This window comes from Periplaneta americana, chromosome 13 (assembly GCF_040183065.1).
Source record: "Periplaneta americana isolate PAMFEO1 chromosome 13, P.americana_PAMFEO1_priV1, whole genome shotgun sequence".
NCBI lineage: Eukaryota > Metazoa > Arthropoda > Insecta > Blattodea > Blattidae > Periplaneta > Periplaneta americana.
In genome coordinates, this window is record NC_091129.1 from 116,189,281 (window position 1) to 116,215,108 (window position 25,828).

Below are 25,828 nucleotides of genomic sequence, written 5' to 3' on the forward strand. Positions count from 1 at the left end.
AAACATATGCAACCTCGCAACAAGCTATGTTAGCTTAGATTATATTCAGTATTTCTAGGAGTCTCCGAAGTTTACGCCTGCAGTAAACTCTCGATTAACTAAGATGTTTATTATCCACGATAGTGAAATATATTTCTTGAATAATGTTTTTAATGTTCTGTAGATTAATTATTAAAACCATGTTTTTACTTCAAATTTTCAAAATCATCCTACATAGTATTCAAAACTGCATGTTCTTAACCTACAAAACACAGGAATAATCTTGATACTAGCTACTGCGATCATATTATAACATCTTATCAAACATTGCATTTATTCTTTCTGCAACTAGAGGGAAAAAAATATGAGGAATTCAACATAGATAGTCCCTTGCCTATAAAAAAAAACACACATTGGTGGCTGCATATCCTGTTTTTAGCGTACGGTACTTACAATACTAGTGATTAAAGAGGTAATATTTTACTTTCGACAAAGTTCCTATTTTATTTATTTATTTTTATTCGTGCACCTCGTTCTCAAAGTTCTCGTTTAGGTTCACGAATATTCAATTTACTCGTATCTATATTCTGCATATTGCAGATTTCCCCATCCATCTCTTAAGGGGAATCGCTCAGTATTATACAAGTTTACGCTATTATTTATTGTAAATTAAATTAAATTATGAGGTAATAAAATACTGAATTATATTAAATTATACTAGGTTATACAAAATAATTATAAATATAATTTTGACACGCACAGAAAACCAACAAGCGGGAGAACGTAATCAACTGTAGTATATGATATAATATAGCCCAGCAACATGTTGTGCCGCATGGAACGCTCCTCCCATCTAGCGGTAAAACTTCGCATAAGATATCCCTATTGTATAGCCCTGTCGCGTTTCCCTCCAAGGCGATTCACGCCCTCCAGGTAGGGGAATAGAGAGTGCACATCGCACAGAGACAGTTACACAATGTGCGCGACTGTACAATGTGCAGGGTTTTGACATGCCTGTACTAGACTGTGATTATATCTTCAAAGAATATCATTTTTACGCCAGAAGCTGGGAATAAATCCATGATAGCTGACCTTTCTGCCTCATTCTTACCGTGGAGTAGAAAAATGTCTACAACTTCGCCCTTACTATGTTGGATATGTAGCACCACACTCTATAAAATTGTCTGCTTAATATACAGAGAAGTTGTATGCTGCTTGAGGTGAAATCCATTTAAATCCGTAACTTAATTTTCTTACACCTCTAAATTATTAGTAAAGTTGGGCGAGACATCAAAATGAACCTTTTACCTCAACAGACAACTGTTTCTAAGACGTTCCTGACATTCTGAACGAACAGTATCGTGAATTACGAGGGAGAAGTCCATAATGACAATTTCTAAGTGTATAAGGTGTCGTCGGTGACATGGTTATGGATCCTTTCGCTGTTTATGAGCACATAAATTTAAATATAATAGTTTTACTACTTTTGCGTTAAATTATTTTATAGTAAATGCGAATTTTTTTCTTGCAGTCATTTACGGTATTTATGATATTTCAAGCCGTCCGTGTTGTTACACTTGCTCGTGGTTATACCTCAGTGGACTGTGACACTGTGACAAATTGAATACCTATAATACTGTACTGTGGTCCGACCACGAGAAAGTCTCCAGGGAATGAAGGGAAGCGGGATGATGCTGTGAATGAATGTTGATGTCATAAGATGTCATAAGGTCACACTTGGGTACTCTTATCTCTATTGGCTAGGTCTCACAGCACAAACCATAACATTGATACAAACATATTGTGACAGCCACGTGAGGTTCGATCTCACGACCAGCAGAAGGAATTGCAAGGTCGGCCATATTTCGGCCGGCGCAGAGGTTGCGCGCGTATCTGCTTCCTGGGACATGTACCTACTATGGCGGAAAGAAGAGAAGGGAAAGGGCGACGCGGCGAGGGGAGGTTGCGCGCGCATCCTCTGCTTGCCGAGAGAGGCCGAGAAGTCCGTCGAAGTGGAAAAATCGCGAACTCGAACTTTCTCGGTTACGTCGCTGTGGTTATAAATTAGGGACGCGAATGAACTACAGATTCATTCATGATTAGTCAGTCAGTAAGGCAGTGTTGTTAAAGTCAGTGGAGAGCAAGCCAGACAGTCTTGTGTAGCAGTGAAGCCAGCTTCGAGACCAGAGCGCGACTTGAGTTGTGTCCGTAACTGTGGAGCCTGAAGCCCGGAGTTCGAGTGCAGTGGACCGCAGTTGGGGGACCTGAGTTCGAAGTGCAGCGGATCGTCTCTGAAGGTCTGGGGTTCGAGATTCTGTGAACGCGAGTGACTGAGCTAGAAGAACGAGCCAAGACAAACGAGCTGTGAACTGAGAACTGACAGTTCTGTGTTGTAAATAGTGCTTTGTGAATATTAGTTAAGATTAAAAGTTCATTGTTGTTCGTAATAGTCCGAGTAAATTGTCATTGTCGTCTGTGGAGTGCACTAACGGATACTGTGTTACTGTGTGGAGAGCAAATCCCATTGTTGACGGGAGTGAAATTAAATTTTAGAGAGGGATAATTATTGTTGCTTTGAGTAAAAGTTAAATTGTTGTCTAGTATAAAAGTTACAATATTGATACTACCCTAGTTACAAAGTTATATCACAGTTAATCTCCTGGTCTTTTAATCTCTTCATACAGGAAATAACATATGCAGGAGAGCGCATGGTTTTTAAACTGACGTTATAACGATAATATTATTTCTCTACTTCGTTCCAATAGATGACGCATTAGTAAGCACATTCCTTTCACGGTTGATCTCCTGGTTGGAGAACAGTATATATGCCAGAACGATTAACACGATTGACCACGAAAGAAGAAAAGAACGGAAAATGGTTGTGGTAAGGCAAGAGAATTGTTTAATATGAATAAGGGTACTTACGAACATATCTCTTCCTAACAAACTGTATTTTGTACAGTCCTATAACATGACTTATAGAGACAGAGTTAATAATAATAATAATAATAATAATAATAATAATAATAATAATAATAATAATAGTGGTTTATTTAACCTGCAAGAGTTAAGGTCATATGACCTTCTCTAACAGTCACATAGGAGTAAAAATGCTATAAAAACACTACAGATTTGCAAAAAAAAAACTGAAGTAGATAATCATACGACAATGTAAAGAACAAGTCATTTGAAGTGAGACATGATATATAACACTGAAAGAAAATAAAAGGCATAATAAAATTTGAACAGTAAGTCAAAATAAATGTTGTAATGCTATATGAAATCTTGGCTTAACCGCTAGCATTTGGTCTTCTGTCCCGGCAGGCCAGTTTCTATATGCGACCAGATCGTGATGGAATTTGTTGTGGACAAAGCAGAACACATGTAAGATTTTTCTCGAGGTACTCCTGTTTTCCACTGCTATGCCCCCAACACTTTCCACCTTCTCCTCATTACATCTATGAGGTGCAATAGTTAAAAATAGACTTAAACGTCGAGTGGCCAAAATGTGTTTAAGGTCTTCTTTTGATATTATTAACAGGGTGGGTGAAAAAAAAATAACTTCTTTTATATGCCCCCATAAGAATATTTGCTTGCCAGCTGAAGAAAACTTCCAATTAAATGATAAGCACATCCTAGAACTTTAAATGATGGCACAGAATTTACTTCAAATATCTCTTTTTTCACTTAAAATAGTGTTATACTGTCTTATATTATTAAAAAAGTTTGTTGATAATGTTGTTATGTTTTATTTAACGACGCTCGCAACTGCAGAGGTTATATCAGCGTCGCCGGATGTGCCGGAATTTTGTCCCGCAGGAGTTCTTTTACATGCCAGTTAATCTACTGACGTGAGCCTGTCGCATTTAAGCACACAAAAATCAGTAATAAGTTTGACATTTCAATTTATATAAATCAGGCGCACTTATTATTCTCCTTTCAAATTAAGTATTTTGAATGCGATATAGCTTAAAATCTAAGTTAGAATTAATTTAATTTACATGTTAGTTTTCATAGAAATCGTTTCCGCCATTATCGCGTGAAAACGTGAGAAAAATACAGACCGACACACAGATATACACACAAAAATATAAAAAAGTGCTTTTTATTTTCAGAATGGTTAATTATACGAGTTAACAGCAATTATTTCTAGAAAACCGAAAATTACCAGAAAAAGTTTAGTTATAGATTTATTATTAGTAAAAATTTATCATTTTTCCTTCATTATGTTAATAATTCCTTCGATTCATATTGCCTTATTTAGCACTAAATTGTAATTTTTAACTCTTTAGAATTAAATATAACTAAACACATTATTATTATTATTATTATTATTATTATTATTATTATTATTATTATTATTATTCTATTGCTTTCTGTCATTTATATTTCATATGTAATTTTATACTGGTTGAGTTGAAGAGATGACCTTATGGCCTTAACTTTGCCAGTAAAAATAAATCAAATGAATAAATAAAAAATAATTTAAATTGTAGGAAATACCATCGTAGTTTCAATCTTTATAACTAGATTTCATTTTCAATAGAACAAAGTCGAATTTTTAATTATTAACACACGGCAATGTGCAGAACAAAGAAGATGCAATTGTCCCCAGTGGAATGTGCGAGCATGACGTCATGCCAATTTAGTCTATGAACAACTGAACTTAACTACGTACGTCCTGGGACAGAATATGATCCCTATTACTTATTGGATTGGACTTTTCTAATGATGAACCATCCTCAGCTTCTTTACATAATTTGTCCGTATCTGTACGATTCGACAGCTCTAAACCCTTATGGCTGATTTTTGGTCTTGTAACCCATAAGATATTATACTGCTGGAAGTATTCTTCAATCTGAGCCAGAGATTTTCCTTGAGTCTCGGGAATAAATAAATACACGAAAACTGAGGTCAACACACTGAATCCTCCAAAGAGCCAGCACACTCCTTCAATTCCAGCAACGCGGTTATACCACGGATAAATCTTGACTACACCTATCATCAAAATATCATTGAGTGAGCATATTACTCCAGATGCGAACCCTCTGATCCTGTTTGGAAGCATCTCTCCCATCATCAAGAATGGAACTACAAGTAATCCTACGGAACTGAAACACACATACAGAAAAAGGAGTGTCAGACTCAGTCTTTCTTCACTTAGTTCGGATATGAGATTTCCAGATGAATTCATTTGAAGGATTATCCCCAGAATGAGCATACATGAAGCTGTGCCAATGCCGGATATGAAGAGAAGCATACGTCGTCGAACAACGTACAGCAATGCACATGTTACCATTGTCATAACCAGGCGTAGGAATCCTGCAATAGTGGCCGCTGAAAACTCGTCCATGTGATGGTTTCTTCCTCGTAGAGCTGTGGCTATGATATCAACAGTGTAGTACACGAAAAGTTGGGTGCCACAAAGAACGTTCAGTATAAAGAATATTAGAGAGAACGTGAAGGGTTTGCAAACTTGACGACTCCTCAGTGCTCTGCAGTAATCCGCAAAACTTTTCTTCCACAAGAGCTGCTCTTTCTGGACTCGCTTCTTGAAGTAGATCAGCTCCTGCTTTGCCTGAAATGAAAATTACATGTATTTGTTTTACTCACTGACTTGGAATTTTTATGGTCGTCACATCATCGAGGAGCAGAATTCTACACGTCATGAGACGAAGTGAAAAATCCTGATTTATATTGTGAAATAAGTCGTGAATAGATCTTAACTAAAAGGTGAAAAACAAAGAGGGAAAAGATATATCAGTAGGCGAAAGAAATGTTTTAACCCTTCAGTGCTCGCAACATAATTTATGACACCTATACTCGTGCGGAGGACATTAAGTAATCCATCTTTTTTTCAATACACAATATTTTACACATATGAATGTACAATTTTACAACATAGGCTCAGGGACCAAGAACTCGGACACTTATTTTATAAGAAGAAAAATTACATGTATGTTAGTCAGAGTTTTAGTATGGCATGTAATTTAATACCCATCAATTTGTGGTCAATTCGTTACCATGGATTCGTGTAAACAAGCCATTATTATGAGATACACCATTTATTTCTGGGAAGTCTCAGTTACTACAGAATTTGTGTCTATGTGTTTGTTCTTTATTGTCGCTATTTATTTAATTTTCACATGTTCATAATCACACTTTATCTTTTTAAAGAATGCAGTGTGCGTTACACCGCAGATGTCATGAATATGCCTAGAAGTATCATTCAGGATGCCCTAAAACATTTTAGAGAGACGCAAGAATACACCAGGAAACCAGGTTCGGGTCGTCCGCGATGCCCACTCAAAATGAAAACATGTGCATGGTGTTATCAGTTCTTAGGGAGCGCAACCTGCCAGCTGCGACGGTAGCCCACGGTTTGTTTACATGCAAGGACGTCCAATATCGTTCAAAACAGTAGAAGAAGGTTGAAAACAAGTCGACTGATATCAGCTAAACCTGCAACTGGTCCTAGATTACTCAGAATGCATAGCGTCGAAAGATTGCGTTTTGCACAGGTTCATGGAGTCTGGAGAAATGAACAGTGGAACTGTGTTCTGTTTACAGACGAGTCCCATTTCAATCTACGCTCATCTGATGGACGTGAAAGAATTTGGAAAAGGAGAAAGGAACGATTTTTGCAATACTGTATTTCCGAGAGTTCACCATTTGGAGATGGTGGTGGTATGATTTGGGCAGGAGCGTGTATGAATGATCATACGGAGTTGGTTTTCATAGATGAAAATCTAACAGCTGATAGATACATTAATGAATGTTTGGTCCATCATGTGGTGCCATCTGATTCATATATATATATATATATATATATATATATATATATATATGCAATGGTTTTGCACGACAATGCACACTCACACATCGCTCGCGTTAACAGAGATTATCTGCAAGAAGTGGGGATTCATGTTTTACCTTGGCCAGCAAGGAGTCCTGACATGAATCCAAATGAGCACTTGTGGGACATGCTGGCACTGCGTATTAGGAAGAGGCAGCCACCACCAGAAAACTTACAGAAGTTAAGACAAGAGCTTCTTGAAGCATGGAAAGACATTCCTCAAGAAGACATTTCTAACCTGATTCAAAGCATGGCAAGACGCATGAATGCAGTTATCCAATGGCGAGGAAGTAACACACGTTACTAAAAATGTGATTTCAATGTTACAAGCACGAAACATCTGAGCCACAGCTGAAAAATGTTGTTACCGGTTTTTACTCCATTTGCATCCTGACGAAAAGATTTTATTTTTAATGGTGTAGTTATGATTAATTACACGATCCTTTGTTTTAAATGTGTTTTTCTATCATTTAAAGACCATTCCATTTCATAACCTATTAGACATTTCATTAACAATTTCTGACATAAAAGAAGTGCCTTTGAACACTAAGTGTCCGGTTTTTTTTTTTGTCCCTGAGTGTAGTAACATTACTGATTCTACTAAACTGTTTGCGATATAACATTGTAACTCTCTTTTAAATTTAATATTTATATCAGTGATGCTATTAAAATAAGAATGGAGTTATCTATGATGAAAATTTTATAATTGAAAACTCTATTGTCATTGTATAGGCTTAATTTTTAGTTATTATCAAATGCACTCTAGAGTTTTTTTTTACATCTACAATTTGAGCCACTATTAGGTTCAAGTTCATGCCTGTTTCATGTTAGAAAAAGCCATTGTTCAGCATGACCAAAATGTCCACGGTAGTCATTTATAATGCAGGATAAAATAACCACTAAAACAATAGAAAATACGCGTAAAATTTTCTTATTAAGGGCTTACAGGTAATCACATTAAGAATAAGGAAATCGATAACACGCTTTTGTATACTCACCTGTTAAAAACACTAGCGCCAGCAATCACGTGGGTTACAATAATTATTGTAATCCACTCTAAAAACGTGTATATTATTATAACTAAAACGTAATGGGTGATCCAATTTAAAAATGTCCAGGAGTAAGTACATAAATTTGATCAGGATCATTGGATAAAGGAATCAATGGTGTTGAATTGAGGATAGATTCAACTTGATATAACAATGTATAGAATTCTTCGAAGTTTAGATTTGTATTACTAGATATGCGTTCTAACAGTGATACATTACACTTTAGTTTACTTCCCTTGCCGCCTTGTTAATATAAACACGGAAGGACGGACAGATGCACAAACGGACATACGGACTGACTGACAGAGAACGGACGGACAGAGAGTCGGGCAGACGGACTGAGGGATAGACGAACAGGCGGCCGGACAGGCAAACAGGAGACAGACAGATAGGTAGGTAAATAGAGAGGCAGACAGACATAGACAGACAGATATATAGTTAATAATAATATGTCACTAAATAATAAAAAAAATTGCATGAAACATTTGAAAATACACAAAATTTACTGTGGTATTTCATCTATCCCCTTGGTAAAGGAATATGTTGAAAATCTTGGGACCGGGAGAGTTAAAATCATTCAGCGCTACTTCAGCTGCTTCCGAAAAGTTAACGGATTCATCCTGAACAGTTGCACCAAACATCAAGACATCATTTGAAGAAACGTTATTGATGTTTTTCTCTGAAGCGTTGGATATACAACTCTTAACTTTATTGTAGAACTCGACTCTTTAAATAAATCATGATGTGGCATAAAAATGGTGTAAGATTTGTAGTATTAGTAGTATTTATTTATTTAACCTGGTAGAGATAGGCCGTCAGGCCTTCTCTGCCCCTCTACCAGAGGATAAAACTATACTATGAAGAATAAAATTAAAATTAATATTAAATTTACAATTACAATTACAATAAAAATTAAAGTACGACAAGATTACCTCATTAATGAAAGCTAGACGTTTTATCATAGAAGTTAAGAACAAAGAATATTTTTGTATTTACTGAATTACAAATTAAACCTAGAATAAGAAAATTCTATAGTGATGAAATTACCAGATATTGAAATATTTTGTGACAGTTTAAGAGAACTATTTACGAAAAACCATGTCTGAACGAGTCTCAATTACTGACCAAGTGCCTAGTAAGTTTGCGTTTAAATTTAATTTTTGTATGGTAGGGTACTTCGTTTTTCCTCTGTTGTTCTGTGTCACATGATTCAAGTTTTCATATTCTTGTAGAAATTCTTCATCATTCTTCTTTAGCTCTGGTTCTCTAATCATTCGTCGTTCCACTTTTAGGAATTTAGTTGTAGCAGTTTCATAGGAGTTCCCTAATGGTTCAAGGTCAGGCTTCACTAGTAAACGTACTTCATATTGTCCATTCTATAGTCTTGTTGTGCTTTCCAAGAAGTGTTTCTCGTTGATCCTCTCTTCTGCAGTAAGAATCTTTGTTGTGAATCTTCTACAGAAAAATATCTTTCCATCATCTCATGCAATGTGTCAGTTTGAAATAAATGAACATGCTTTGTAACACTGCTGCCTTGAATGAATGAATGACCAACAGTCCAAGACAGAATGTAACCTAATTTAGTGTTCTGAGGGGTTAGTAGTCCTTTGTTTTTGTATTTTCCATTTAACAATATATCCAAGAATGTCTCTACACGGAGGAGTACATCCACGTAGGGGAGGAGAACGGGTAGGGGAGGAATTTACGGGTTAGGGGAGGAATTACGGGTAGGGGAGGAATTATCGAACCCAATTGAAATTACTTCCGGTGTCCCGCAGGGAAGTGTCTTGGGGCATCTTCTATTCTTGGCTTTTGTAAATGATCTTCCAGTTGTCTAGGGTTCGCTTATTCGCGGATGATTGTATGGTATACAGGGAAATAAAAAGCCATGAAGATACTACTCTTCTCCAGAATGACCTGAATAGAATAAACGATTGGGCAATAGCCAACAAAATGAAAATAAATTCTCTAAAGAACAAAGCCATCAGCTTTACAAGGAAAAGAAATAAAATAGTCGCATCGTATACGTTAAGGGGTGAAACCATTCCGGAAGTTAACAAATGTAAGTACCTCGGAATAACATTTAGCAGCGATCTCGGGTGGGGGGAATCACGTTACAGACACAGCGGGAAAAGCATGGAGAGCGTTACACTTTGTGATGAGGGTACTAAGAAAAGGTTCTGATAAATCCAAAGAGATTGCATATAAATCACTAGTACGTCCAATAATGGAATATGGTGCTGCATGTTGGGATCCTTACAGATTAGAACATATTAAGACACTGGAAAAAATTAAAAAACGGGCTCTTAAGTGTTGTCGGAAAAATTCACCATTAAAATGGGACACACTCACGGACAGGAGAACGCGAATTCGATTATGCGCACTGGTCAAAACATACAGAGGTGAGCCTGCCTGGAGAGAAATAAAAAATAGGTTGCAGCCGCCAAATTACTCTTCAAGGAACGACCACTCATATAAATTAGGGAAAGAAGGCAGAGGACGGACACTGGAAAGTTTTCTTTTCTCAATCGTACTATCAGGGACTGGAATGCTTTAACTGCAGACTTACTAAAGGCTTTACCAACAACCAAAAATATATTTAAAAATAGACTTAAGGACCTTACTAATAGACGGTAATTATACACAGTATTTAAAGGGTGTAAATGATATGTTGTTATTGAAGTGTCGTATCAGTGAAGAATTATGTTGTGTCAATTAAGTGTGTTGTATCAGTGAAGAAGTATGTCGTGTCAGTGAAGTGTGCTGTGTAAGTGAAACGTGTTTCTGTCAGTGAAGCTTTATAGTTTATAGTGGCAGTGCATAGTATTTGAACAGTGAAATGTTTTTGAAGTGTTAGTGAAATCAGAATAGAATCAGTGAAATGTGTCGTAGTTCCATTGAAGTGAGTGAGTTGACAGCGAAATGAGTGTGATTTGAAAGGTACTTGTGCAGATATGAACATTTCATACTCGTGGGTTTTAGTTAGATCTTAGTTTTAAGCTACAAATTAGATTTATTTCAAATGTTATTTTAAGTGATCGTTTCATTTAATTTAGTATATTCCCTGTTGTTGTTGTTATTATTATTATTAATTATTGTTAGTATTAATTATTAGTATTATTATTAATTGTATTTTTAATTAATAAGTTTATTACCGTCATTATTGAGTGTAATTAGTTACCACTGCCACCGGGTATATACCCACTGCAGTGTGAATAAATACATACATACATACATACATACATACATACATACATACATACATACATACATACATACATACATACATACATACATACATACATACATACATACATACATACATCTTCAGGCTTGTGAAAATTTACATCTGCTAACTGTACATGCTTAGGAAACTTCTAGGTTGATATTTTATATTTGCAGATGGCATTTTGTTTGTAACTTGTATTAAAACAAAACATCATAACTTAGTTCGATCATCACTAAGCAGTCATGTAATTTGTAACATTACACAGTGAGTAACATTTGACGTAACATTTTTATATCTCTGATTGGAATCTAGTTTTTAGTTAGTTTTAGGCTGACTTCTTAGCCATTGATGTAGTCATAAAATTAGACTGCAAACCGCTGTCAAGTAAGACACGACATATATGAGAATACCCTTATTTTCTTTAACTTTAACCACAGCAATACCTAAAAGTGCACGTGACATGTTTGATCTTTAAAAGTATGATAGTAACCAGAAAGTATTGTTACTTGACTTGACTGAGGTGTCGCTGTGTAGTAAAGTATGGTGCCTTTTGATACGTATTTTACAACCGTGTGATGTTCATGGAAACTTACTTAACTTGCTTTCCCCTCTTAGTCATTTATATTGCTGATTCTTCATTTGTCACTGCGATTACTTGATTCATATATAAGAGTTGGTAGCTTCCCTTGCGGTTATCACAAGTTCTTAGTTTTAGTTGCCTCGAACATTAAATATGAATGAATTAGAGAAATTAAATTGTGTTGGAATTAAAAATAATGCTTTTAATTTATTAAAATCTTATTTAAATGATAGAGTTCAAGCTACAAAAATTGATAATGTGTTAAGTGAATTTATTAAAATTAAAATAGGTGTTCCGCAAGGGACAGTCCTTGGACCGATTTTATTTTTAATATATATTAATGACCTTTTAATGATAGTCCTTAAAGAATATGAAGGCGATTTATATTCGTATGCTGATGATACTCTTTTACTTTTTAGTGGAAAAAATTGGACTGATGCTTATTATAATGTAAATTGCGACATAAAATTAATGAAAAAAATGGTTCGATTTAAATTCACTTGTAATTAATAAAGATAAAACAATAACTATCCCATTTTCTTTAAATAATAAAGGTAATAAATCAATTTCATCTATACTTCAAGTTAAAATGCATAATTTGGATTGTCCCCATATAAATTGCAATAATTGTTCACTTATTAATGAAGTGAGAAAGTTAAATACTTAGGTATAATTATTGATCATCATTTAAAATTGAATAATCATAATCATTATATTTGTAATAAATTACCGTACGTAAAACTTTATGTTATTTTGTTATTCTAAGAAATATTTTGTCACTTAACTGTTTACGTGTAATTTATTTAGCATTATTTCAATATAAATTTATGTATTGTTTTATAGGTTGGAGTGGAACTTATAAACCTAACCTTTATCCGTTAATTTTACTACAGAAAAAAGCAGAAAGATTACCCAACTGAATTGTTGTTTAAACATTTCAAAGTTTTAAACATTAAACAAATGTATTATTTTATTTTATTAAAATATTAACATAGAAATTTTAATAACTTTGAAAGGTATATACATAAATATAGAACTAAAAATATGAATTCTCTGCGTTTGTGTAAACCAAACTGTAAAACCAATGTAGTTTTTTATCATAGCATGAGTCAAGGTCCCAGATTATTAAACAAATTTTATTCCAATAATATTTCAACCACGAATCCTCTCCAAATTAATAAAAAAATAAAAAGAATTATTTTGGATTTATAGTATGGGTTTAAACATATTAAACACTATTTAATCTGTATTCACTCCCAATTTTAATTTTATTTTTGTCTGTATTGGAATCCCCTCCTGAGCACGAGTCTTACTCATTCAGGAGTGGGCTAGCTTTTCTTTCATTGTATTTATTAATTTGTATTCATTTCAAACTTACTGGCAATTAAATTAATTAATTAATTAAACTCTTACTTAATGTTTTACTCACTCATAACGTAAATAAATACTTGTCGTTTTTCACTATAATTTACATGTTCGTTTTCATCTGCCATGTAGATGCACTTCGATAACTTAGTCCTGTAACGAATGGGATTGCAGCCGTCGTGATCACTTTTGTAAGAGTCACTTTCACTTGTATTCTCGAAAGTTCCTTTGAAGCACATTATCACTCATTAATCTTGAATGTCTTTCCTTCGTCAGTTAATGATTTTCATTCATCGTTCTATGACGCGTAGTGAGACTGTGACTGATTTATCATCCAGCGTATGGAAGACAATACATGTTGGCGAAATGAATGTAAATACGTGTGATAAGTTTAATGACGCCATGCTCATAACTACAGTAATGCGTAGTTTTAATTTGACAGTACATGAGTGTGACATAGCATTGCAATGTAGTCAATACACAAATAGTGTGAACATAAGTTACCATCCGAGAACAATGTGCATGATGCAAATTAAGAAAATGAAACAATTACTAGTATCTCCTTAATCGAAAAAGTTACAAGAAAAATATTTTCCCAGTATTATAATTACCTATTGCACTTAAACAACTTTTTTGAAAGAATTTTTCATTTGACGCCCAAGAAAAAATTTATTCCGTTGATCCAGATAACTGTGACATCCCGTATATTCAATAACATGTCTGTCTACGTCTTAGCTTACCTTGTCTCTGTGGCTTCTACCCCAAAGTCTATCTAATGCAAGAGACGCTTCTTTCTGTCGTCCATGCCTGACAAGCCACATCGCACTTTCGGGAATGAAGTAAGTTAAGATGAACGCTGAGACTGGACCGAGTACAGCCAACCAAGTCACTAGTCGCCACTGAAGATGAGAGGCCACTCCCGTCACTGCCAACATACCCACTACATAGAATATACCGAGGCAGGAGGTTGCGGTACCTCGAAACCGGGCATCACTGTTTTCATCCAAGAGGACCTGCAAACCAAACCAGTGAGGAAGCTGTCGTTGGCTGAGCCAAATTCATGAACGACACCGCGCCCGAATTTTGTTCCGCATATAAGCCACTTTATAACATGCAGAGCAGGGCTGGGCACCAAGAGCGATTTCTACTCTTTCACGGGGAGCCATATGACTTCTCCTCAACCCCTTTCTTCCCCGCCGAACACCACGCAGCGTTGATGCAATGACGGATGAATAATAAGCGTCCTCGTTTAGAATATGGATTCGCTCTCGGTGCCCTGTCCTGATGTCTCACTACTGGCCAAGTGAACGAATGTGGTTAGTATGACTACTTTGTCGCCGAATGAAATTGTAAATCGGCTGCATAAATACACGACTTTATACTTCATTATTATCTACACTATGAAACTGATAAATTCTTTAAAATAATGGACATTTATAATATCTGGCTACAATTGTCAGATGAGTAACATTCATAACCAGTTCTTCCCATTATTACAATCGGAAAACAGCTAGCACACTCCGACCACAAAGCGGAAAACTAAGGTAATTCTACGAGGAAACACCTTTCATCGTAAGAGTCAAGGCACCTGGTATAAAAGTATATAATTTATTACCAGCATGGCATCCGCGGTCATTCCACGAGCCAGTCCCAGAACCAGTCTTGCAAATATCATGACCCCGTGGCTGGTAGCACTGGCGGTGAGGACCCAGCCAATGATGTATGGCACCTGTGTGCCTCTTACAACCATTCTGCGCCCCAGTCGGTCCGCCAATGCTCCTCCGACAATATTCCCCATTACCATGCCCAAGGTCTGCGCGCTAGCTGTAGATGAAAACAAAACAGCATGATAATATTTATTCATGAATCACAGAGTTGCACTTAAATGTATCTTTTATCAAAGATTGTGGTCTAGTGGTAATAATACTAGTCGTTAAATACGAGTTTAACGGGTTCAAACCCAGGCGAGGGAGACTGATTTTTAAGGTTTGAGGTTCTTGCCTATGATTGAGGTTCTGGCTGACATGTTTACCTATTATTAGGCAGTAAGTCTCACTTGATGATATGTGTCAAAGGAAGAACAATAATTGTATTATTATTTGTATGCATCTGAAGTTTGATTAATGTAGATATTTATGGACGGACATATGCCCTTTATACCATTTTAAGAAGTAGATTTTTGTATTCACAAGGCGGTCATAACTCACGAATTTCTGATTTACGCCCATTTTACCACGCAACCGCAGCATTTATCTGCAGTTTCTCGGCTACGGTTAATTTCATCGACGAATAAATGTGTGCTTCTATTATCTTCAGTTGCAGGCATAAAAGAGAAGATTTGAAGTAAAGTTAAAAGATTTTGAAAAATGTGTGGAAAAACTAAGATAACTCTGAAAAAAAATTAAATATTAAAAGATACATTTTTGCATTTTTATAAAACCACGGCAACTCCAGTAGCTAAATATAGAGTGATACATAGACAGTGACATGTAAAGATAAAAGCAGATTACAGGCGGCGTAAGTGAGGAAGAATCGGTGGAGCGGAGAAAATTTCTCTCCGGCACCGGGATTCGAACCCGGGTTTTCAGCTCTACGTGCTGACGCTCTATCCAATAAGCCACACTAGATTCCAATTCCGATGCCGGATTGAATCCTCTCAGTTTAAGCTCCACCTCTTAGTTTCCCTTTAATAGCCAACCCTGATACACTGTGTCACAGATGTGTGACAGTGGCACGATGTCCATCACACTAATGTGCAGAGGTGCACTCATTACGAGTGAATAAGTGACCGGGATCCGAAGGAATTAGCGCCGTCTTAAACCACTAAGTGATTATATACGCATATTATATGTGGCTTAGTTGATACATTTTTAATTTTCAGTTTAACTGTCACAGAAATATCCTCTAAATTGCAAGCATTGGATGCAGGCAAATTATCTTACCTATCCATGATCCCATATCCTCATCGGTTGGTAGAGAACTGTCGTTCTGTCGTAGTCTCGGTATCAACACTGCGGTATGCCCAATGCTGATCCCACAGCTGAAGGATATTATGCCCACTGCCAATGTGATCATGATCTGCAAAGAACCGTTTTGTTTTAAATTATAAATTGAATAAGACGAATAATAGAAAAATGCCTTTAAAGGTCTTTTTATACTGGGTGTATCTGAATATTCTTTACAAACTCTTTTTTAACGGTAATAGAATTCTGAAAAGGAGACTCACCCTTTTTGTTTTCAGACTGAAAATATGAATATATATGTTAGTTAATTAGTTAGGATAAAATTAATTATGATACTTAATCACTCATTTAAAGTTTGTGTGACTGCAAACTGTGTATATTTTTGTGTGGCTTTACTTTGTTTATACTGGTTTCTTCTCTCTCTCTTTATTTCTTGTGTAGTTCTGCTTTGTATATAGTGTATTTTTTCTGTTTATTTCTATTATTTTATTTGTATTCCTGGTGTTGTGGAAATGACACTCGGGAGGAAATTAAACGCAGAATAAATATGGGAAATGCCTGTTATTATTCGGTTGAGAAGCTTTTGTCATCTAGTTTGCTGTCAAAAAATCTGAAAGTTAAAATTTATAAAACACTTATATTACCGGTTGTTCTGTATGGCTGTGAAACTTTGAGAGAGGAACAGAGATTGAGGGTTTTTGAGAATAAGGTTCTTTGGAAAATATTTGGGGCTAAAATGGAGAAGAAAGTTACACAACGCCGAGCTGCACGCATTATATCCTTCACCTGACATAATTAGGAACATTAAATCCAGACGTTTGAGATGGGCAGGGCATGTAGCACGTATGGGAGAATCCAGAAATGCATATAGAGTGTTAGTTGGGAGGCCAGAGGGGAAAAGACCTTTGGGAAGGCCGAGACGTAGATGGGAAGATAATATTAAAATGGATTTGAGGGAGGTGGGATATGATGATAGAGACTGGATTAATCTTGCTCAGGATAGGTACCAATGGCGGGCTTATGTGAGGGCGGCAATGAACCTCCGGGTTCCTTAAAAGCCAGTAAGTAAGTAAGTAAGTATTCCTGTTGTTGTGGAAGAGAAGGCCTGATGGCCTTAACTACACCAGAATAAATAAATAAATAAATAATGAATATTATATGGGATCCTATGAATGGTCTTGTTTGCAGTACTGATATCGAGACAGAGGTAAGATGTAGATCTGATGAAATCTAATCAGAAGGTCTAGATCAGAAGAGATTTGCAAAGATTTCAACAATATTGGTGGTCTCCTTTTCGAGCAGCTTTTGTGACACATGATGTAGTGGCGCCAAAAACAGTAAAATAAAAAAGACGGGGATCAGATGATCTCACATGACGACATCTAGTGAAACATTTTCAGATGGCAGTACGGAAACGATTCGTCTATGGATAATATCTCTCTCTCTCTCACACACACTCACACACACACACACACAGACACAGGCACAGACACAGACACACACACACACACACACACACACATATATATATATATATATATATATATATATATATATATATATATATATATATATATATACTCTGTTCCCTCTATGAACTCTTTGGAATGTGTAATGAGAAGAGACCGTAATTTTTCCCAGGAAGCTACAAGGTTAAGTAGCCTATTACTGGAGTTTTTACTGCAGCGTGCATCTAGCAAGCGAATTACTTCTAACTGCTCAAGCGACTCTTGTTAGTAAAATAACGCGGAACAAAACATGCAGTACTTCAACAATTTCAGTCCTACATATGATTTACATTATTTCCACTAGGTACACTAGCACACGCTATTTTTTTATATTTATACTGTTATGAAGTATGTAGACCTACACTAATCAAATATTTACATTATTATGTGCAGTGTTGTGTATTATAATACAAGGTATTTTATTCCATAATTCTTATTTTGTAAAACGTGTAAATAATATTTTATCAACAGTAATCTCACTAGAGGTTTTGATTTATCTAGAGAAAATCGAAACTCGAGTGGGATTTAAGTGACTATTACACGATTAGAAGAAAGTATATAAAGATTAGAAGTAAGAAGTACTCCAATACAATAAAATATTAATTGACTTACGAAAATACAAAACTGTCTTCAAATTTGTACCATCTCAACATTATAAATATTACGCTAATAGATGGCAGAAGTGTGTTAGGAATAGCTGTTTTCTTACCAGTTGTGCCAACTATGGAATCTTCATTGAACTCTGTGAACGGTTACTGGTCAAGAAGGCTTTGTTGATTCAGTTTCATTTTTATTAAAACAGTTGCATTCCACTTCTATTATTCCGATCCCAGTAATCAACGTCACTTGACAGATGGTTTTCAATAAATCTTAGTATCAAACAATCTCTTATACGTGACTATACATAATATCATATAGCAGAAGCTATAACAAACATAACCTAAATATTATAAAAATGAGTGTTAGAAAAGTTTTAATTAGGAATGATGAAATAAACAAGAAACGCTTTAATTAACGATGATGAAATAAAAAATAAACATGAATAATTTAAAAGAAACAATTATTGAAAGTACAATTTTCAAATTTGAATGTTTTAGTGGTTGGTGGTTCAGTTGATGTTATATTGGACGTGTGCGTAAAAGAAGTGAACTCGTTAATGTACATGGTGTATCCCGCAACTTATTCAGAATTTCCGAATGGTGCTCTTCATTTATTTGTAAATAGGGTTTCGGGGAAGATGCATAGCTATGACCAGTGATCTTTATTAATTCTTGTTCTTGAATGCCAATTCGAGTCACATTTGAAAGTGCTGTGCATCGACTGGAGTGGTTTGTAATTTTTTGTTTTTTGGCGTTCAGATCAGTGCAGTTTGAAATGTTGGCAAACAAAGAAACAAATGGTAGGGGCACGATAAAATTAAACAAATGCTAGGGACGCGATAAAATTGTGAGATAAGCAGCCATGATTGGTTGAAAGACGTTCTTTCGTACCGTTTTATTGGTCAAAAGTAGTGTGACGTAGTAAAAGTGTAATAGTCAATGTAAGTTTATATTCTTTATGATAGCGTAAATAGTAAAAATTGCGCATCCTAATGTATATAATGTAAAAGGGCCTGTCGGTCATTGATTACTTTCAAAGCCAATTGTAAAAAAGACTGCTTTTAGTCTCTTTAATGTAATCTTTCTTCAAATGTAATTTTGTAGAATATGATTTTTGTGATTAATAATCTATAGGCTATCAATAACAATAATAAACTTTTATGTTCCCTGGCAGAGTTAAGGCCATCAGGCGTTTTCTTCCACTCAACCAAGATGAAAGCACATAGAGCAAAATGCGTATACAAGTATAAACTTACGAGAAAAGTTTGAATACACCCGCGATGAGATGGGATGATAGATGATAATGACATTATTATTATTATTATTATTATTATTATTATTATTATTATTATTATTATTATTATTATTTGTTTTTCAACATATGTTGTAGAAAATACTATAGTTTGACATGGTAAGTTAAGTGTTCAGTGTACAGCCACTTATTGGAATAAAACAAGAATTACATGTTTTCATATCCAGACAATGGTACCGTGCAGTTTAGTCAGATCTGCTAGTTACTGTAAAGGACAACCTGTATAATAATTTTGTCTTTCTTGAACAGCTTAGATGCTGATTTTCTGAGAGAAAGAAAATATTTCGATATGCATATTTTACTGTTCTGTATTACCTGTGGAAGTAGAGGGCGTAATAACGGGGTGTAGTTTTCGTTGCTTACAATGCCCACATTTTCAGCCAGGCCATCGTCCACTTCACTGTAAAAAAGTATAGAAGGCACAGTGAAAACTATTTTTGCGCAAGTCGTATTCAACGCTTTATATTGTATCACTGGCAGTGGAGGCTTTGAGCTGTCACTTTCCCTCCAAATCACGTACTTGTTAATGTAAATGATGTCTAGGCTTAAATGGTGTATAAAAATTCAGCCGTCAAATTTCGTGGTGTGAAAGATGTGCCGTAATTCTCAACCATAAACGCATATCGGGAAGAGCTAACCTTAGACACAGTTGCCAATACAAATTACCTTCGGATAGATTTATCTTTTCTGAGCCTGAGTATAATGCGATTTAAGGACGGTCTTTCTTATGGCAATAAACACGTGTAAACTGAACCATTAGAACGTATTGTATAGGATATCTAAGTACAACTATTTATCATAATTTAACTCTTCACAATCACATATTACGAATACTTTTCTTTACAACTCTGTGATTTATTATTTAGAGATTCAAAAATTTGCACAATATTTCGACTTCGACACTACATTTTAATTGTCATATATAGGCTAAATTGGAACATACCTCTCACTTGTGAATCACATAGTAATCAAATTGAAAAAAAATTCGAAAACAATTTTCAGGGTAACTTACTTAAAATATATATCAATATTCGACTTTCCATGAAAAAAAAATTGAATTCAATTTAATGCGACTCGCCAGTCGCAGATTCCTGCTGAGCAACTTTTATGCCATAAGATATTCAACGGTCTACTAGATAATAGCGAAATATTATCACAAATCTAGCTAAACTCTAGAATATCAAATTTAAGATATCGGCAATTATTACACTAGAAAAAATGAAACACTTCATCACATAAAAATTCACCACTGTTAAGAATTCAATACTCATATGTTAGTTTAAATTCATTTATCATTAACGTGAAGTATTGGATCTATGTTTAATCTTTTCTTATTAATATTAAATACAGATATTTTCTTATTCAGATATTGAAGATAGTCGCATTAGAATAATATTTGTTGTTGTATTATTTTTAAATGACATAAGTTACTAACTTTGTATTGCCTGTTCCATTTGGATCTTCGACCTTTTATAGCCAAACAAATAAATAAAATAAATGTATAATAAATAAATAAAATAAATGTATTACATATAATTATAAATGATGAAATAAATAGTCCACACCTGTGGAGTAACGGCTAGCGCGTCTGGCCGCGAAACCAGGTGGCCCGGGTTCGATTCCCGGTCGGGACAACTTACCTGATTGAGGTTTTTTCCGGGGTTTTCCCTCAACCCAATATGAGCAAATGCTGGGTAACTTTCGGTGCTGGATCCCGGACTCATTTCACCGACATTATTACCTTCATCTCATTCAGACGCTAAATAACTTAAGATGTTGATAAAGCGTCGTAAAATAACCTACTAAAAATGAAATAAATGGGTAAATAGATAAAGAAGTAACTAAATAAATAAAAAATAAGTAAATCAATTAATAACAGTTTGGGTATGGAAGGGGATTATAAAGTTTTATTGTGAGCTCAACTTCCATGTCGGTACATTCGTATAATATTAACTATTCTGAAACAACTCTCTTTTTGATTGCCCATTCTTTCCCTTCTCGCGTAGTAGTTTTAAAATTACAGTTTTATTCAAAATTTTCGTCATTTAAATTACATGATTCAGCCTATGAGCCAAGTTACCAGAAATGGGTATGTGCTTGGGGCTCCAGCCCGTGGGACTTTCTAGGCTTTGGATTGGGAATGACACCTGTCTTTGTCAGGCTTAGGTAAAACAGTCCTCCTATCAACGTTGGATTCACGAATGCCAAGTGGGCCACCTGTCCAGCTGTAACAACAATCAAATATATGGCGAATGTACTTAGGCTTAAACAGTGACCCATTATTCGCCATATATGCGATGATACTACAGCTCCACAGGTGACTTACTTGATAATTATGAATCCGATGCTGACAGGTACACCATCCTGCCTAATCCCTAGTAGAGATAGTTTCCATCCGCAGATGATTTCCTAATAAGTTCAAATCTCTTAATTTCTGTATCAGCTTCGGAGTCCATATTGCACTCAGGACGTCACTGGAGGAGGAAAGTGTTGGTGGAATGAAATTTAATTGGGATAGCTTTGGCAAATGAAAATTTTAATAGAGAAAGGAGCATCTTCTACAGACCTCTGCAAATAGATGTAAGGAAGAGACTAGTGAAGTACTTTGTGTGGTATTACATGGGACAGGAATATTGACATTACGATGAGGTGAAGAGAAGGGACTAGAAGCATTTCAAATGTGGTTATGAAGAAGAATGGAGCATGTGAAGTGGACTGACAGAATAAGAAATCAAGCTGTGTTGGAACGAGTGGGTGAAGAAAAAACAGTGCTGAAACTGATCAGGAACATAAAAAGAAACTGGCTGGATTACTGGCTGAGAAGATCCTGCCTACTGAAGAATGCACTGGAAGGAATAGTAAACGGGAAAGACTTTGGTTCAGAAGAAGATATCAGATGATAGACAGCAATATATATAGATTATATTATGCGGAGACTAAGAGGAAGGCAGAAAATAGGGCAGATTGGAGAATGCTGGGTTTTCAGTGAAAGACCTGTCCTTGAGCAGAAAATAGTGAATGAATGAATGAGTGAATTATTATTAAACGGTACAGATGCCTACCTGTAGTGATGACCAGAGGTAGGATTAATATTAATGGGTTGATTGTTGGAGAAGGACAATTTCAATGAAAGGAGATTACTTACGTAGGCTACAGTGATCCTAAAATAATTATATTGGATCACATTCATTCAATTTACTTACTTATTTGTACATCATTTTCATTTTCATGTTAAAATCGAGTTAATAATATGTATATTTTGCTGGAAAGAAAAATATTCATGAAGATATCGAAAAAATCGAGTAATAGAACTTCAAAGTATAGAGAAAGTATTATATGTAAATTTTATATGATTTCAGCGTGATATTAAAATTACTTCAAGGTATCGAAAAACCGAGTTGTAGAAGTTCGACTGTATTTATTATAAGTAGTTTCGTCCTAGTTGATAGCGGTGCTCCTGTCGCAGCTGTGCTTTTTGTAGTTGGGTCGTGGGATTATCAGTGTCGCTCCTTATAAGACTGATATTTATGTATACTTTGAATTATGTCAGCTGATAGTGTAAACATGGGTTTACCACTTCCAGTTTATGACAAACATTCACATCCATTATTACTATCAATGTTTCGAAACAGCGAATGCAGCCACATGATAAAAAACTGGTATATACTTTACATAATAATAACACAGAAACTTAGTTTCAACCCTGAAGCGAAAATAAACTATACACAGCGTATTTGTAACTGACTGATCGAGATCACGTACAAATGTATAAATCCTAGTTGAGTGGAAGAGAAGGCCCGATGGCCTTAACTCCGCCAGGCAAAATAAAACTATTATTATTATTATTATTATTATTATTATTATTATTATTATTATTATTATTATTATAAATCACTGAACTGAAAACTGTGAACTGAAGCACAGATAATCCCGGCCGTTCCAGCCGAATTTAGTTGAGGAGAATGGTCCAGGAATGAGGTAAGCACGCATAGCAAATACATTCCATTCCATTCCTTGACCTTGATCTGCCAGTTCGAAAAGCGTTGAGTATTACAACTAGCCTCTTCTTCAAATGAAGTGTTGCAACAGCGCTAGCGTTCTTGTAACCATTAATGTCGTGTGCCCATACACTTTATTTCATCCAGTCTCAACAGATAGGCCTACTGTCCCTTTTCACTCGCTAAAACATCAGTGAACAAACAGTAGTTTAGCTTAAAATTCAAGTTTTGCTATATCGCAAGAGCGACAGTTCACTTTTCCTGAGACGAGCAATTTTTCCTTTCCGTTCTGCGGTTCTAGAGGACGTTTGCAAAGTCACTGTATTTTACAATGTCAGCTTATAATATGAGATAGGACAAAGAAGTAATGAGACTGGCTTAAAAAACTTTTACATAAATTTTTAACCAGCTACAATATGATCACCTTGTATATATACTTACTGTAAATTGAATGGTAGTCTGCATAGCTCAATTGATGAATTGTATATGCTGTAAATTGTATAGTAGTCTGTATAGCTTAACTGATGAATTGTTTATGATTATAAATTGAATTCATCTACGTACTTGATATTAATTGCACAAGTTTGTATAGCTTAATGAAAGTATGCTTGTAAATTAAATTATTCTGCTTACTTTGTATTGTGTATATATATAGGAATTGTAGCATTTATCGACCCTGTTGTCCTTCATTTGTTAACAAGACGTATAACAGTTTCTCTACCCTGAATTGGAGCACCCGGATATTTCACTTCAAATTGCCTACGCACCTCTCTACATGACTCTGTTTTCACATGTGCATCATACATAAAAACTCTTTGTTCAAGCGTGAATTTTGCGTTTTGCATTGGTAACAAATTTCACACACACTCTGAATATTTATGCAACTGTGTCAAGAAACTGCACTGTACGTGTTAAATACTGCAACATCTGGCTCACAACTAATAACTTGTCGACCTTGATGTCCTTGATTGTCGAGCGTGTCTCAACAACTGCGCGCACAAAGCGGCGTATCAGTACATGCCGCTTTCCTTGCCTCACCCATAGGCGAACGCTCTATAGTTTTGGCCGATGAACTGTACATGCTTTAAATTGAATAGTAATCTGTATAGCTCTGTTGATAAATTTTGTTTGTAATTTGAAGTAGTTTGCATGATAGGTATTATCAATTTCTGTATGTCACAACTGGTTGAATTGTTTATGCCTTAAATTTAATTAACTTGTTCTGTATTATACATATAGCTCAACTTATGAATGATCGTTTGCGTTTGTAAATTTAATAATCTGAGTGGCTATGTATTGTATACTTTTAGTAGAGCCATCAATGTAGCTCAGTCGGCAGACTCGCTGGGCTGCTGATCCGGAGCTGCGTTCGGGCTTGGATTGGATTCCCCTTTGGTCTTTGGTTTCTTCCGAGGTTTTCCACAGCCGTGGGACTGAAGCCAGGTGGTCTATGGCGAGTCCTCAGCATCAATCCCTTTGATTTGATTACCTGGTTGGGTTTTTCCGAGGTTTTCCCCAACCAAAAGGCAAATGCCGGATAATATTTTGGTGAATCCTCGGACCTAACCTCATCTCACTACATCTCGCCAAAATATTGTAAAAAATTGCACAAAATTGTAAAAATTGTAGAAAATTACTAAATTGTAAAACTATAAAAATTTGTAAAAATTGTAATGTAATATTGTAAAATTTTGACTTGTTCCACATCTTAAAGCTTCATTGCTAATGTAAGATCTATGGAATAAAATGAATGAATGAATGATTTCCCTTTTGAAAATAAGAAGTCGCATAGACCAAGGCCAGGTGAATATGGAGGCTGCGGCAGTGTTGAAACAGATCAGCAGCCACTTTTCTCCGTTTATCTCGCTGTTCCCGGTGAGATTTTTTTTGAGCCATTCTATCACAAATGTTTCTCATGCCCAGGTCCTTATTTGGAATAAGGCGAACAGTTTCCCGATGCATGTTCAATACCTGTGCTAGCATTTTGGCTGTTAATCTCCTATCATTTCGTGCAACTTCACGTATTCTGGCAATGTCATCTGTCGGTGAAGTTTTTGGTCGCTCAGTTCAGTGTTCATCTTCAACGTTGCTTCTGCCCTCAACAAATAGTTTATGCCATCGAGAAGCTTGTGCTCTTGACATCACATTATTTCTAAAAGCATGCTGAAGCTTTCCTTATTTTGTTATGGGATTTTCACCGAGTTTCACGCAAAAAAAAAAAGATGGCATACCGCTGCGCGATATTCTGCCATATCATTGTATTGACGAGGAGCAAACACACAACTCAACTTTTCAGGAAGTTTCTTCAAACTTACGGCGTGCAAAGTGGTGCCCATTGAAATTTGGATGGAGGGAAGACCAGTGTCAAACATATCTATGGTAGGAAGCTG

The 25,828-nt window shown here is 35.6% G+C and overlaps 1 protein-coding gene across 2 annotated transcripts in view; it reads right to left on the reverse strand.

Moving 5' to 3' along the window:
- Positions 1-4,331: 4,331 nt before the first annotated feature.
- LOC138712305 (facilitated trehalose transporter Tret1-2 homolog) overlaps positions 4,332-25,828 on the reverse strand; it is a 57,191-nt gene continuing 35,694 nt past the window's right edge. The window contains exons 3-7 of one of the 2 annotated variants that reach the window (XM_069843931.1): positions 19,756-19,840; positions 16,001-16,136; positions 14,674-14,882; positions 13,799-14,071; positions 4,332-5,557 (exon numbers count right to left, since the gene is read on the reverse strand). In XM_069843931.1, the coding sequence (XP_069700032.1) occupies positions 4,646-5,557; positions 13,799-14,071; positions 14,674-14,882; positions 16,001-16,136; positions 19,756-19,840 (1,615 nt within the window). In that variant the 3' untranslated portion in view covers positions 4,332-4,645. The remainder of the gene's footprint in view (positions 5,558-13,798; positions 14,072-14,673; positions 14,883-16,000; positions 16,137-19,755; positions 19,841-25,828) is intronic. The other variant, XM_069843932.1, reaches the window with a different exon arrangement.